Here is a 16,026-nt window from a genome sequence, read left to right on the forward strand (position 1 = left end):
AATTTGATTTCTAGTCAAGAGCAAAAAGGCATTTACTTGGATACCTGCATTTCAGGTTTTATCCCTCTGGGCACACATGGAAGGCAACCAATTGATATGTTTCTCTCACCTGGATATTTTTATAACTCTTTTTTTCTCCCTACTTTCCTTCCACTTTCTAAAAATACTATATATATATATCTTTCCTCAGGTGAGGATTAACAACAACAACCAAAAAAGTCATAGCCTGGGTGTAAGTTCTATAACACAAGACTGGCACTGGAGTGATCTTAACAAATAGCTTCTGGGCACTTGACAAATGAGTTTCAGTAGAATCATTTTCTGTTCCTCTGAAGGGCACACTTCTGTTGCACAGGACACTAACACAGCTTATACATTTCTGTGATCATGAGAGAAAATTTTATCAAATCGTGCAGAACAATTAAATAGCCACTTTATATTGAGTGACAGTTTCATACAACAATCTTAAAGGGTTGGGTACAGTTTTAAAATCACAATTTATGTTTTATTTAAAGAAGTATTCATTGTTACACATCATGTCAGATAAGCGATTTAAAATAAAACACTCTGGGTTTTATAAAATTTTTACTCTGGGTACATTATGACATTTATTTTTCCCCTCAACTGATGACACTGCTGTATGCTAGGAAACAGACATGTACTCAAATACTCCTTAGTTGTTCTTGGTGGTGGGTGGGGCGATTATGGATTATCCTAAGGTCATGTGTGGTTGCAGACAGGTTTTTCCATACCTCTCAAAATCAGTGATAAAGGAAATTATGGAGAAATATTGCTCTGTCTTTAAGAGGTATAATATATCTGACACTGAGAATACATAAAAGGGTAACTGGGTAAATAAGATTCTCTTCTAACTTAATCCAGAAAAAAATTCAAATCCCAAGAACTAGTAAAAGTTCTAAAGGAAAGAGACAAGAGAAGGTTTGGAATGTAGATATCAGCTCTGGTGCAGGAGATGAGCCTCAGGACAAGGTTGCTACACAGAAGTGGGTGAGGGAAAGAGAACATTCAGGAGTTCGGTGGGCACAGAGCCATCGGAGCTAGGCAGTTCCAAGGATTGAAATAGGGATAAACAGTTTGGGAAAAGTGACATTTAGAGAACTTGTAGATGAGTGACCCATGGTTTGTGACATTAAAAAATGAGACAGTGCTTGCTTCATAGTCTAAGAATACCCCAACTCGGCGGGGAGGTACAGCCACAGAAAGAGTCAAGATCTTGGGATCAGAGGTGGCAGAGTCTTCAAAGGCATTGTACTCAGATTGATTCTGTAACCCTACAACCCAGTAGCCATTTTCAGGTCTAAATCTGGAGTAAGCCTTTTGACAAAGTGTGTCTGGTCTAACACCAAACTTTTTATTACCGAAAGCCTTTTGATAAATTGTGTCTCGTCTAACACCAAACTTTTTATTACAGGAACGTTTTCTATAGTATATCCCCAGGATCCAGGCAGTCTTCTTGGACACATCTATTTCCCAGTAGTGTTTTCCTGATGAGAAATATTGGGAGCCCAAGACACCATAATTATAATACTTCATAGGCCAAATTGGCACAGATGCCAACTGTCTGTGATCCTCTGAAAGGGTGAGATTCAAATTTAAGTTGAATGGATTAAATGTCATGTCCACTGCAGAGAAAAAGAAAAAGATAAGATTAGTTAGATTACAGGGATTGGTTTATCTGGGGACTTGGAGAGGGAACTTGGAAGGTGACTAGGAAGAACTTGTATTGATGATTGGACAAGCGAGGTAAAGCTCTGGAGTAATCCTAATATTTAAAAACCAGAAGTCAGCGCTGCTTCCGCTGCAGGTGGGGTACCCCAGCACTGACTGCTGAGGGTGCTGGGAATCAGGGCCAGCAAGAGGACTGAAGAGAGAAGCAGGATTGATTCATTGCCTCCATGGCAGCTTTTGATCAGCACTTGCCTCTCTCTTTCTCTCCCAGTCTGGCCAGCATCCATGCCACCATTTCTCTCCAGACCTCCACCTGCTGATCAGCCCTGCCTTTCTGATCAGGCCCTATTGATAATCCCAGAGATGCTGACTGGCATAGAAACTGACCAATCAGAACCAAATCAGGGTGAAGTGTGAGGAACCATTGGCTGTCTAGGTGGTGGGGCTTTTGACATTGACCGGCATAGAAACCGACCAATCAAAACCAATTTGGCTGGCAGAGGCGGGCAGCTGGGGGCAAGATCAGGTCAGCAGGGCAGGGCAATTGGGGGCAACCAAGCATGCAGGGGAGGGCAGTTGGGGGCGAGATCAGGCCAGCAAGGGAGGGCATTTGGGGATGATCAGGCAGACAGGCAGGCAGAGGAAGTTAGGGGCGATCAAGCAGGCAGACAGGTGAGCAGTTAGGAGCTAGTGGTCCCATTAAATTATTTAACCCAAAACTTAAAACATTCAAAACCAGATTGCGAGAGGGATCGGGCCTAAACCAGCAGCCAGACATCTTCCAATGGGTCCCAAATTGGAAATGGAGCAGGCTAGACTGAGGGAACCCCCTCCTCCACGTACAAATTTCATAAAATGGGCCTCTAGTGTATTATATACATGTATTGGGAAGTGAGGGAAACACGTAGGGTAAGATCATCAGATCTCACTGAAACCACAAACTCTGACAGGGGATCAGAACACAGTGATTTGAAGACCCAGTAACTTCTTACCCCAATAATACTGGACACATGTGAGCTCTGAAATGATAAAAGATTTAATAATGTTGGTTAGAAGCAAATGATTAAACACTGATAGCTTGTCTCTAGAATAGGGGAAGGGGAGAAGACTGTGAGGCTCAGAGAATGAACCAGAATCTAGCCATTCTCCCTTAACCACATCTCCATTAGCAACATCCCTTCTCTGAACACCTCCTTTCTATCTCCATGTGAGACTATATCAGACCCTGACCCACACCTCAACTTAGTCCCTAACACCATAAACATCTTAGATCCACACTCCTGCCCTGCCTCTCCTCACCTTTAAACGTGTGCAACATTCCACTCAGATCTGGAGCACGGAATCCATGCTTCAGTTTTTTTGAAATAGTTTTTGGCTTCTTCAATGTCCACACCTCACTCCTAGGGATGACAAAAAAATAAATAAATAAAGTTGATCCTACATCTCATACCTTTTTGTTCTTCCTCTTTTTTCATACCCTTAATGCACTTGAACCTGATTCTCTGAGAAGCCCGAGGAGGGGAGAAGGAAGTCCCCTGCTACTGGAACCAGAAAAAAATGTGTGCAGGTCTACTTTCCCAGTTGCCCTCTGTGTGACCTTGGGAAAGCCTTCACCTCAAAGTAAGAATTTGTTCTTCTAAAAAAAATATATAATAATTAGCCTTTCCTGTGATACCCCATGGAATGAATAGGAATTAGATGAAATAATGTATAAGAAAAGCCTTTGCTACCTCTAAAATGATATGTAATATTTGTCATTTTCCACAAAACAACGAGTCTCCCATAAAGAGGCCCCAGATGTGGGTTCCAGGCAGATCAGTGGTGAGGCTGCAGATCCTGACTGGGATACAGGTCTCCTTTCTGAAAACCTTGAAACCTGTGCCCCAGTCCAAAGCCTGAACAGTGGTATGGCCCACAAGTAACATTTGAGATGTCAGGTGTTCTGGGAAAAGTTAAAAACACTTGGCAAAAGAAAAGTTATCCTTACTGGCTCTAATTGTGAATTTCAACCATTAAATTCACTACCATAGAATCTGGTACATTCTCAATAAATATGGGACACTTAAATCCTAGCAATTTAAAATAATACTACATCTAACTTTTCTTGCTTTGGGAGAATTTTCATTCTGGTTGATGACCAAATAAGTCTCATGACTACAAACCTTTCTTCATAAATAGACCACTCCTGGTCACCCATACGCACCATTTCATGATTCCACTCGTGTCCTAAGGAGAAGAAAGAAAACATGAACCAAGGAGTGTAAATATTAGAGCAAGACTAATGAAAGAAAAAGTAGAAAAATGATAGAAAAATAAAAAGTTATTTGAAAATATCAACAAAATTGACAAACCTTTAGCTAGACATTCCATGAATAAAAAGAGAGGGGAGGAAAATTACTAAAATAAGGAATTAAAAAGGAGACATTACTATTGACTTTATAGAAATCAAATATTATAAAGATTAGTGACCATTGTATGCCAATAAATTAGATAACCTAGATTAAATGAACAAACTCTTAGAAACACAAAAGCTACCAATACTGATTCAGGGAGAACTAGAAAATCTGAATGTACCTAAACATGTAGAGATTGGACTGGAAAAATCTGATAGATCAGAAACATGTAGAGATTGAATTGAAAAATATGAATAGACATGACACACGTAGAAATTGGAGTGGATTTTCAGAAGAAGAAAAAAAATCCAATCCCAGATGCCCTTACTGGGGAATTCTACTAAAAGTTTAAAGAATAAATATAACAAATAATTCGTAAATTGTTCTCAAAAACTAGAAGAGGAGGGAATACTTCCCAACTCACTCTATGAGGCCAATATTATTCTGATGCTAAAACCAGACAAAGACATCACATGAAAGGTAAACTATAGACCAATATCCTTTATGACTATAGAAACAAACTGGTAAACTATTTGTAGAAGATTGAATCCAGAAAAATAGAAAAGATTATATATCATCGTCAAGTTTTTTTATTCCAGAGATGCGAAATTGGTTGAATATAAAAGCAATCAATATAAAACATCATATTAATAGAACAAAAGATAAAAAACACATAGCTATTTCAAAAGACAGAAAAAAAATCATTTGCCAAAATCCAACGCCTTTCATGATAAAAACAAAGCCGAAACCGGTTTGGTTCAGTGGATAGAGCGTCGGTCTGCGGACTGGAAGGTCTCAGGTTCGATTCCGGTCAAAGGCTTATACATTGGTTGTGGGCATGTCCCCAGTAGGGAGCGTGCAAGAGGCAGCTGGTCGATGTTTCTCTCTCATCGATATTTCTAGCTCTCTAACCCTCTCCCTTCCTTTCTGTGAAAAATCAATAAAATATATTAAAAAAACAAAACAAAACAAAAAAACAGTAATAACAATAAACTAGGACTAGAAGGGTACTTCCTCAGCCTGATGAAGGCACCTAAGAAAAACCCACAGCGAGCAAACATCATACTGAATGATGAAAATGGAACACTGAATACTTTCCCCACTGAGATCAGGAACAAGATGGGATGTCTACTGACACTACTTGTGTTAACATGGTACTAATGGTTCCAATAGAGACTATTAGACAACGAAAAGAAGTAAAAAAGCATTTATATTGGAAAGGAAGTAAAATTCTTCTTTATTAGCAGAATGCATATTCTGCACAGAAAACCTCTTCCAGTTTTTTGTTTTTTTTTTAATTTTAACTCACACACAGGTGCTGTTGATTCCAAACTTCACATATCTAATCATTGTCTATTATGTTTCGTCATGTATCCAGAATAATATATCCCATAACAAAGAAGAAACATAGCAGCAACTCAGAATATCTAAAACAGAATCTCTATTCACCACACCATATTGTTTTCTTTCTTATGCCCTCTTGTCAAAATGATTAAGATACACATTCAGTCCCATTCCCAAATGCTTAAAACATCTTACCAATTCGTCATTTCCATATCCTTAACTTATTTTGGTTGTCTGCATTTCTACATCATTACCACTATGGATTGATTTGTTTTTGAACAATATGTATCAATATATAGGGTGTCCCCAAAATGTATACATACTTTGAATAATTACTAATTATTCAATGGGTTAAATCTGAAAAGAAACATCAATTGAGCTATCAGAAAAGAAAGTGTGTATACATTTTTTGCGAACTCCTTGTATTTGGCCTTACTCTTAATGCCACTGGCCAGGTTTACAACCAAAGCAATGTTTTGTTCTCTGTATTAGCAGAGAGTTTAAAAAAAAAAATGTGTCCAGAGAGATATTTCTTTAGTCACAAATGGATATGACAGCGCAAATCCTGGCCTTTGAGTGTTTCATGATTCTCTTTTCTTCCCTCTCTGTTGACTTTATTCTTGGGCACTCTACAAGGTCAAAGGAACTTTTAGTGTCAACACCAGGATTAGAGCCCCAGGGCACAGAAGAGAAGCCAAGTTAGAGGGTGTTTTAAGAATCTCAGATTGGGTCACCCTTTCTACCTGCAGCAGCTCCAGGGCTGACCATCCACTGCGACGCTCCAGATCTGAGATGAGCTCTTCCAGCAACTGGCTCTGCTGAACCAGTGCATTCTCAGCCTCAGCTAAGTCATGCAGGGTCTTCGTCTCCTCTTCCTCCAATTTCTGGAGTTCTCTTTGCTCTTCACTGTCCAGGATGCTTCTAAGCTGATTAAATTCTGTTTGTATCCTGTGTTTCTCAGTCTGTATCTGACTCTGCAAGGTGAAACAAGAGAGAGAAGTAAGGAGAGCCTACAGTGAAAGGGATTAGAAGCCAGGGGAAAGGATTTTTTTCAGGGAGTTCTAACCAGGAAAGGATTAGAAACAAGGAAGCAATTTGGGGGAAAGCGTTTTTCCTTTTCAGTATAAACCAAAAAGGCCTCAGACTCTCTTATTTAGCCAACGCTGGAACAACTGTAAAACTGGGGCGAGGTTTAGGTTGTAGACAGCTGTCCTAGACATTCATGCCTTCCCACACTCTCACATTTGCACCTTGAAGTTTATCTTCCTTCCACTGGAGGTGTGAGAGCCTCACTGGAAAACAGGAATGGAAGACAGAATTCTTCAGCCTTCCTCACCACTAAGACTGTTTTTTGCTCTCAATTCCAAATATCTGTGTGTACCATTTGTAATTGTAATATATTTATGTGTAACATCTACTCTCCTGCCCCCACCCCCAACAGAGACAGGACAAGGAAGAGAACTAACCAAATGGCTTCTGGACTCCTTCAATGTCAGGGATTGAAGAGAAAAGGGCTTCCTTGTGATTGGCATGGAAGTTCCTGCCAAGATTCCTAAGTCAGATATTACCCAGGAAGAGTCTCCTCCTACCTTCCAGGAAGTTCTCTCTTCTCTGATGTCAGCACCCAACTTCTCAGCTTCCTGATGCTCCTTCCTCAGTCTGTCCAGAGTTGTCTGGAGCTTTTCCTGTGTGAGAGAGGGGAATCATACTAGAGTCAAGCCATGGTCTTTCTTAGCACCTGGAAAGAGAATAAATGAGGAATAAACAAGCCTGATCTCAGAAGAGACTGGTTTACTATTAGAATCTGGTGATTACAATCTATGACCTTGGGAGAAAATCTGAGGAGCTGATGTTTTCTTTATTCCTAGGTGATGAAAGTCACTACCCCCTCACCAAGAGTAGCTTCATTTTTCTTTCTTTTTAGAGTAAATATTGATTCTGTTATGGCCAAGAAAAATCCTATTCTCTTATTGAAAGTCTTTCCACATCCCATCCCCAATGTTAACAGCAACCTTCCTGCTAGGCGGAGCAATGAGAGCTAAACCTGTGAAAGAAATTCTCCATCCACATGACGAAGGAGAAAAAAGGAAAACCTTTCACTCTTGGCCAAAGTCTGTACTTAGACTCATACTTTATGTAAATGGAAGGAATACACAGTGATGTCTCTCAGGCTTGGGAAGCCAAGCATAGGGTAAGTGACACATGGAAGGAAATTACAGGAGTCCATGCTAAGATGCTGAGGTGAGTAAAGTAGGATGGAAAGGTGAGATTTCCCACTGAGTACTACCTTTCACCTCATCTCCCTCCATCCTGGGCCTTACCTGGTATGCCTTGACTACCTCCTCCATGAGGAATATCTGATGACCACGGTGCTCCTGGGACCATTCACAAAACTGACAAATAGCCTTCCTATCCTCTTTACAAAAGAGTCGGAGTCTCTCTCCATGGCTCAAACAGAGATCTTTCATCTGCCCTTCCTCTGGGCTTAGCTTGACCTCTTTGACTCTCTCTACTATGTTGGCTAGATGCTGATTAAGCCATAGGCTTCCAAAAGAGTATCTGACTCCACACACAGGACAGCTGCTTTCCCCTCCTGGGCCGATCTCTGGCTTCTTGTCAGTGATGCAGGCTTGGCAGAAGCTGTGGCCACAGTTTAGACTCAGGGGTTCTGTCAAAAGTTCCAGGCAGATGGCACAAGTCACCTTCTCTTTCATGTTCACTAGGAATTCTAAAGCCATGGCAGCTGCTCCCCTGGTTTCTTCCCGAGACTCTTCTTGCTTAAAGATTCCTGGATGGGTGGGCAGATTGAAAGGATATGGTATAAGAATGACACAAATAAAAGGGATGCTAACTGTGCACACTTTCAAGATTGGCCAAGGCTGAAAAGCTGAAAGATAAAAAAAAAAAAAAAAAAAAAAAAAAGAGAGAGAGAGGGGAAAAGTGAATTCAGTGACTTGGGTAAGCCACCTATGCCTCAGAGCTTTTGCTTTTCTTTTCCTTTTTTTTTTTTTTTTTTTAAATATATTTTATTGATTTTTTACAGAGAGGAAAGGAGAGGGATAGAGAGTTAGAAACATCGATGAAAAAGAATCATTGATCAGCTGCCTCCTGCACACCTCCTACTGGGGATGTGCTCGCAACCAAGGTACATGCCCCTGACCAGAATCGAACCTGGGACCTTTCAGTCCACAGGCTATCTTTAGCTTTTCTTTCAGCCTGGAATGATCCTTCCTTGATATTTGCGTGACTTCCTCTTATATTTCACTGAACTCCCTTCTTGCATGTCTAATATGACTAACTTTTCTACAGCACAACCACCAAAGCATCATTTGGTGTATTATTTAACATCTTTTTCTTATTACCACTATATAATATATGACATCCTTCTTTAAATGTCCTACTCCTAAAATGTAAGCCACACATGGACCAGGCCCTTGTCTGGGAACACAATACTAAATAAATATGTAAAGAACCTCACTTCTCCATAGGTGATTAGACTTCCTTTTAAAAATCATTGTTTTATCTTTCCTTTAATTAGGAGTTCACTGATAGGTGAGCTTTGGGACCACATAAATGGTTTCCAGTCTGTCCCACACAAAACCCTCTCATATTACTCCTCAGCAATACTGATAGAAATAACAAGGACCACAATAGGGAAGTAATCTTATTACTAACAATTATTAACCAGTTACAATTACACATCACTTTGACCTATTTATTCCTCATGTAAAAATCCTTAAAAAATAAGAATACTCTCTTTTTTTCTGATCTGTACATGGAATCCAGTGACTTACAAAGATTATTCAATTTAGTAAGTGAATTGGAGTGAATAGAATGTTTTCAGAGGTCTGGTAGGTATGATAATCAGCACCACACAGAATTACACGTTTTGGGAAAATTAAATAGGAGATCATAAAAAAAATCCCATTTGAATAAGTAAGGATAAGGCTGAAAGATAAAAGATGAGGAGGGAATACGGAATGATAAAGAGGAAAAACATTTTAGGGAGAAGAATGCTCTATTGATGGAGGACACAGCATCTTCTACTAATTTTAGAACTCCACTGTGGCTGGTGTGCAGAGAGCTGCTAGGCCTTTTGCAATACAGGAGCCTAAAGGGTCTCAAAATGTGACACTTCCTAAATGACATAAAAGTGACAGTCTCTTGTTTACAAAAGACCTGTCATGGGGGGTATAAAGTAATTCCTAGATCTCCTTGCAAACTCTCATTAGAGCTCACTTAGAGCAGTCATGCCAACGTGCTATGTCTCCTCTCTTATATGCCTTTGTTAAATTAAGTAAACCTGGCTGGCTTATGTCCTGTTGTCACATGAGTAGGAATGGCAAACCAAACCTGGAAGTATAATGGTGGTCCATCAGCAGTAGCATGGTGACACTGACTCTTACAACCTGGGCTAAATTTGGACAAGGAGCTGTAAGGTAAGGGAGAAGACCTCAGTGGCTATGAATGTCTTAATATGTCTTCTTCTTTTTTATTTTTATTTATTTATTTATTTATTTATTTATTTATTTATTTATTTATTTATTTTGATATGTCTTCTAATGGACTGAAATTGTGTCCCTCACACAAATACGTTTGCCTTTGTGGATGTAGTCTTATTTTGCATTGAGGTTTTTGCAGATGTAATCAAATTAAGATGAGGTTATACTGGAAGAGGGTAGATTCTAAATCCAATGACCAGAGTTAATATAAGAAGAAAAAGGGTTCACAGACACATAAAAAAGAAGGCCATGTAACAATGGTGGCAAAGAAGGCCATCAAGGCAGGGACTGTTGAGATGGCTGGAAACCACCAGAAACTAAGAGAGATGGGGGACAGATTCTCCTCAGAGGCTCCAACTCTATCACTACTTTGACTTTGGACATTTGTCGTCCTAAACTGCAAAAGAATAAATCCCTGATGTTTTAAGCTATCTAATTTGTGGTAATTTGTTACAGCAACATTAGGTTATTAATATAGTTGAAAGAATTTGATAGTGAAAGATCTGAGATGTGTAACAAACTATAAATCTTCCCCTTCCCCTTGCCTATAAAGAAAGGATGGGGATAGAATGAAAGCTGTATAGAGATACCTGTAGGCCTAGGAATCTGCCCACTTCTCTAATGATTCATGAACTGAATCTGATGAAGAATAAGACTTCCATGAATAGAGGTTGAAAGGAGCAATCCAGCCAATGGTACAGATACAAGAAATAAGGCTACATGCACAAAGGCAAACATATTTGTGTGAGGGACACAATTTCAGTCTAAAGTCCATAAACTATTAGTCACTTTCTGTGGTGGCAATTGATTAGATCAGGCTCTGGTGACTAACAAAAACAGGGGTTTATGTAACATGATAATTTCTACCCATGATTACAATGGAAGATCAATGAGCCAGCCACAGGTGTTCACTTCTCAGTTATCTTTTATTCTGTTCAATATCCAACCGATGCTGAAAAACACCAAGAACCTACGGAGAAGAGAGTAACAGAGCATGCTTTCTCCCACGGGTTTGTGGACCTCACATCAGAGTGGGTCTACAGGAGTTGATGTCAAAACACCTGTGGTCATAATGATCACAGAAAGAGAAAGGTACAGAGAAGGCAGAGCCCCACACATGGCCAGGAAGTGTCTCCAGCAATGTTTAAGAGTGACTCAAAAGCTGAGCAGCAGTCAGGGAGTTAGAGAAAGGAACACAAGTTACATCTGCCTGATGGAACTATCAGGTCAGCTGGTTACCCTAAGTGTCAGACACCTGTATCCCACAATTGAGTATTCTCCTCACATCTGGACTTATAATAAGGCACAATCCATGCCTCTCTGCAGGTTAGATAATAAAAATGAAAGTGTCTCCTGGAAGTGAAGTGTAGAAAGGATTTCCTTTGAAGTTTTCAGACACTATCCCAGATGATTCCCTTGATGTCCTGGATCATGAACTGCCAATGGGGAAAGTAGGACGTGTTTTTGGCATCCAAAGACCAGGTGAACTCAGAAACACTGCAACTGCCCCTCCCTATTCATCTAGGCTCAGAATCTCTAATTCAGCCACCCCTTAAGAGTTCAAGGTTAAGCCGAAGCCGGTTTGGCTCAGTGGTAGAGGGTCGGTCTGTGGACTGAAAGGTCCCGGCTTCGATTCCGGTCAAGGGCATGTACATTGGTTACGAGCACATCCCCAGTAGGGGGTGTGCAAGAGGCAGCTGGTCGATGTTTCTCTCTCATCGACGTTTCTAGCTCTCCATCTCTCCCCCTTCCTCTCTGTAAAAAAATCAATAATATATATATATATATATATATATATATATATATATATATATATATATAAAAGAGTTCAAGGTTAAATCTCCTCCACATTAATGACCCTTCTCCCCAAGAGCTCTAGCAAAGTTTTCAGCATGTCACTCACCCTAATTCAATGTTTTAAGAGTCTCATGCTCTACTGACTGAGCTAGCCGGGCACCTCTAATTCAATGTTTTAAAAACATTATCCCATAAGCATAGTCATTCCGGTGGCAGCTGCTTTGACATCAACTCCTTTTTTAATTTAAATCCTCACTTGAAGATTTGTTCATTGATTGAGAAAGATATATATATATATATAGCCAGAGTTGCTTCCTGTATACACCCCACATGGGCATCAAACCTGAAACTCAGGTAGTGCCCTGACTGGGAATAGAACCCTCAACCTTTTGTTGTAGGGGACAATGCTCCAACCAATTGAGCCACCCCAGCCAGGGCTAGTCACCTTCTTGTATACCACATCAATTATTTATAATTTGTTATGATCTATCCCCAACTAGAATGTAAGCTCTTATATGTATTTAACATGTTTTGCATGTTGAATGGATATTCAATGCACTTTTTCATAGCAGCAGTCTGCTTTCATTCATATGAATTCAATTTTTAAAAAAATAAGTTAAGTACGTCTATTTTATCTCATGTGTTAGGCCTTGTTCTTGACCCTGAGAGACAATAGGTGGGCAGTAATGGACCCTCTCCACGGTAGGCATAGATTCCCAGGAAGGCAGTAACAGTGACATCTGAAAAGTGAAAGTATAGGATAGAATGGGCATGTTTGAGAAAATTTGTGACATGTCAATGGTGTGCAAATTATTCCCTAATGACCTTAGGATGATATATGTTCAGTGTCAGAACAAACTTCTTTTTTTATTTATTTTTAAATATAGATATAGATATAGATAGATATAGATATAGATAGATATTTATATTAAACTTCTTAGTAAGATCATTAAATCTTTGGTCTCCTTCTGGGCAATAGTCAAACCCTATTAATGATCTCTGAACAAAGAAAAACAGTAAGCAGCAGAGATAACAATCAATGCAAAGGTGTGTCTAAGAGCGCCGAGGCAGGTGAGGACACCAGTCAGGGTCAATGAACTACTGAGGTAAGAGCAGGCAGGTCTATTCAGGGAAGTGCAAGCAGAGCCCTGAGAGTGAAGCTCAGGAGACTCGGGAGAAAAGGCGGCCTCAGAGCTCAGGGGCAGGCAGCAGACCCATCGTTAGCCTGCTGTCTTCAGACTGGCCAGCAGCTGAGGGTGTCAGGAAGGCCACGGACAGCACCTCGGTGGTGGCAGGAGGGGCCTGAAAGAATCAGGTTCAGTATTACCCCTGGCCATGTCCCCAAGACTCCATTCTGTCTGATGCCCCATACTAGGAGCTTGGGCTCTCGCACAGTTGTAAAACAGGCACCTCGTTTACAAATGGAGTGGAGTAAGTAGAAGAGACTTTCTGTTTATCTCTTTATAGAGAGAGAGAGAGGAATGGAGGAGGAGAGAGGGCGGGGAGAGAGAGGGAGAGAGAGGGAGAGGGAGGGAGAGAGAGGGAGAGAGAGAATTACAGTTCCCTTCAGCAAGATAGGTAATCAAAACCATAGAACAGGAAGAGGATGGGGATGAACTCATCCTGTTTAAAATAGGGGTCCTTCCAGGTAGCAAACAAGGCCCACTGCCTGTTTAACACACTTTTCTCTCAAGCTGTCCCGCCCCAGACGCTGCCCTGTGTCTGCACTCAGAGTAGGAAGCGCCTGCAGCTGGCTTTTCTTCCCTTCAGAGCACATCTGCGCCACAAAATGCCTCACCTAACTTCACCTAGTACCTCTGTCCGCGAGTCTCCCACGCTGGGCCTGCCATAAACCTCCCCACACACCTTCAGGTCCCAGCGGAGAAGTCTTGACTCCAGATTTAAGTGGTGAGGAAAAGTCGGGGCGGTTCTGGTCAGGGTTCATTCTCCAACCCGGGGCTCAGTCTGCAGGAAGTAGTTCCTCCTGAGGAACTGGCTGAGAAGTGAAAGTGAAAGGGGACAGAGCTTCTGGGCCAAATGGTGGCAGTCCTTCAGGGCGATGGCAGAGAGTAACGCTTTAACCCAGTGTTTGTAGAAGGATGGGGTGGGGAGGGAAGGTTTGCCCCAGGGGACATTTGGCAAAGTCAGAAAGTTTTGGTTGTCCTCACTACAGGGAAGGCTGCTGCCATCTAGTGGGGAGAGGTCAGGGATACAGCTAAACATTCCGCAATGCACAGAGCTCCCACAACAAAGACTTATCCAGGCCAACCTTCTCTACCAATGTACTATGTATTCAAAATAGAAAATAATGGTCACTTTTGAATACTCGTCTTAGGGTGTCAAGAGTTCCGCTGGTGCATTACTTGCAGTTGCACCTCTAGGAGCCAGAAATAGCTTTGCTGTAATCTGCAACTGGTTCCATGAGATTGTGCTTGGAGCTCCAGGTAAACAAGAGATAGCACAGAAGTGCGCAAGGGTCACACCATGGAGACTCGTTTATATGGGCAAAGGGAGAACTGAAATTACCCGGAGGATGATAGCAGCCATCACAAGAGTAAAGTGGCAGCTTTTGTTACCAAGTAAAAGGGTTTGTTAGGCACCAAAGCCCAATCAAAAGGTTTATTTTGAAGGAAATGACACCAAACGTAGAGTCCCAGGTGAGCTATTGCTCTGACACCTGGCGCCCTGATGGCTTCCAGGTGATGGGTTCTATAGGTGGAAAATCATTCATTATGGCAACTGAGGGAGTTGGGGTTGTGGGTTCTGCTGGCTGGTCAGGGCCAAGGCTGGGAGAAGTTGAGCACTGTATCAGGTCTTAATGTCAGCCAGAGCGACTTCCTATCTGGTGTCATTAGGGTGTGGTCGGTGGGGTGGTTCCTCTTTGCTGGGCCTGGAACTGAAACACAACTAAAGTCTAGTTTGACTGAAACTCTGTGGTCAATAGATTTGAGGCTTTGTTCCAAAGATATTTTGATGCTGACTAGAATCTCATTGTCCTGATAGCTTAATAACTAAGCCTGTAGGGGTGTCGAACTCAATCAGAGAAGGGGCCAAAATCTAAAATCCAGCCTAAATCGCAGGCCTAATGGTTTACTGAACAGTCATAAACTGTCATTGTGATGGAAACGCAGCGGAGTGCAGCGATGACAGCGCGGTGCGGGCCACATTGCAAGGCCTGGCGGGACGGATTTGGCCCGCGGGCCTTGTGTTTGACACATGTGAACTAAGGGATGGACATGCAAGGGAGAGGGAGATGGTGAGTCAGGGTGCTAAATGGGGCCAGTTTAAACCAACAGGAAAGAAAGGAGAAAAGGTTACATTAAAGAAATAGTATTTCTGCTTCTGGTTTATTCCCATTATTTAGGTCCCTCTGGTTTATTCCCATTATTTCCCATAGCTCCACACTCTCCCAAAGCTGAACCAAGCCATGGCAAGGATGTAGAGCAATTGAAGTCAAATGTAAAATTGGAACTATCATTTTAGAAAATAGTTTGGCAGCTTCAAACTATATACCCATATACCTACCATAGAGCCCGGCTATTTTGCAGCTAGGCAATTAGACAAGAAGCGAAAGCATGTGTTTACTGTTAGAGTTTTACAAGAAATGTTCACAACAGCTATATCTGTAGTAGCCAAAAGCTGGAAACCACCCATATTTGCATCAATAAGCAAATGGGTAAGTTTTTACAAACAATATAATTGTATTGATACAATAGAATACTACATGGCAATAATAATAATAACAATCTGGAGCATGACAGAAACAGACAACAAAAGTGAAGGATTCTTTTTATAAACCTAGAGAATGCACACTGAGACAAAGCAGACAGTGGTTGCTAGGGGATGGGGGTGCAGTGGGCAGAGACAGAAGAGATTACAAAGGGGCAGGAGGAAGCATTTGAAGAGGGTGGATATCTTTTTTCTTTTCTTTTCTTTTCTTTTTTTTGAGGGTGGATATCTTGATTGTCTTGATGGAGATGTTTCACAAGTCAAAACTTAAACTGTAGACTTTAAATATGTGCAATTTACATGTCAATTATATCACAATAAAAATGTTTAAAAAGCCCTTCACTCCAAATTTTTTTTTCTTTAAAGTAGAATAAAATGTAAATGGCAGCTCTAGCAAGAACAGGTTTATTGAAAAACGTTAGGACCTAAGACTCCGGCAACAGCACTGCCCTCACTCGGTCTTTTCCTTATGAACCTTAGGCTACAGGATGGAATAAACAGCCCAGAAACAATCTGAGATCCTGAATCTTCTGGAATGAGGAGGAGGAGTTGCTTAAGGTTCCAGGCCACGA

At 41.1% G+C, this 16,026-nt stretch overlaps 1 protein-coding gene across 8 annotated transcripts; it reads right to left on the minus strand.

The window, feature by feature from the left end:
- Positions 1–619: 619 nt before the first annotated feature.
- On the minus strand, positions 620–13,826 carry LOC118713478 (tripartite motif-containing protein 34). Of its 8 annotated transcripts, none has more exons than XM_036428086.2 (9): positions 13,592–13,822; positions 7,748–8,313; positions 7,016–7,111; positions 6,170–6,400; positions 3,893–3,915; positions 2,989–3,089; positions 2,682–2,708; positions 1,387–1,643; positions 620–1,335 (listed from the first exon to the last, which is right to left on the minus strand). In XM_036428086.2, the coding sequence occupies exons 1-9, from the start codon at positions 13,668–13,670 to the stop codon at positions 1,027–1,029; spliced, it is 1,689 nt and encodes a 562-aa protein (XP_036283979.1). In that variant the 5' UTR covers positions 13,671–13,822; the 3' UTR covers positions 620–1,026. The 8 variants fall into 8 exon arrangements, 6 of the variants coding, with proteins under 6 accessions (XP_036283979.1, XP_036283981.1, XP_036283976.1 ...); XM_036428088.2 differs by having other exon boundaries at positions 7,748–8,214; positions 13,592–13,821; XM_036428083.2 differs by having other exon boundaries at positions 620–1,643; positions 13,592–13,824.
- Between the last annotated feature and the right edge of the window lie 2,200 nt (positions 13,827–16,026).

Source organism: Pipistrellus kuhlii, unplaced genomic scaffold (assembly GCF_014108245.1).
Source record: "Pipistrellus kuhlii isolate mPipKuh1 unplaced genomic scaffold, mPipKuh1.p scaffold_m20_p_9, whole genome shotgun sequence".
NCBI lineage: Eukaryota > Metazoa > Chordata > Mammalia > Chiroptera > Vespertilionidae > Pipistrellus > Pipistrellus kuhlii.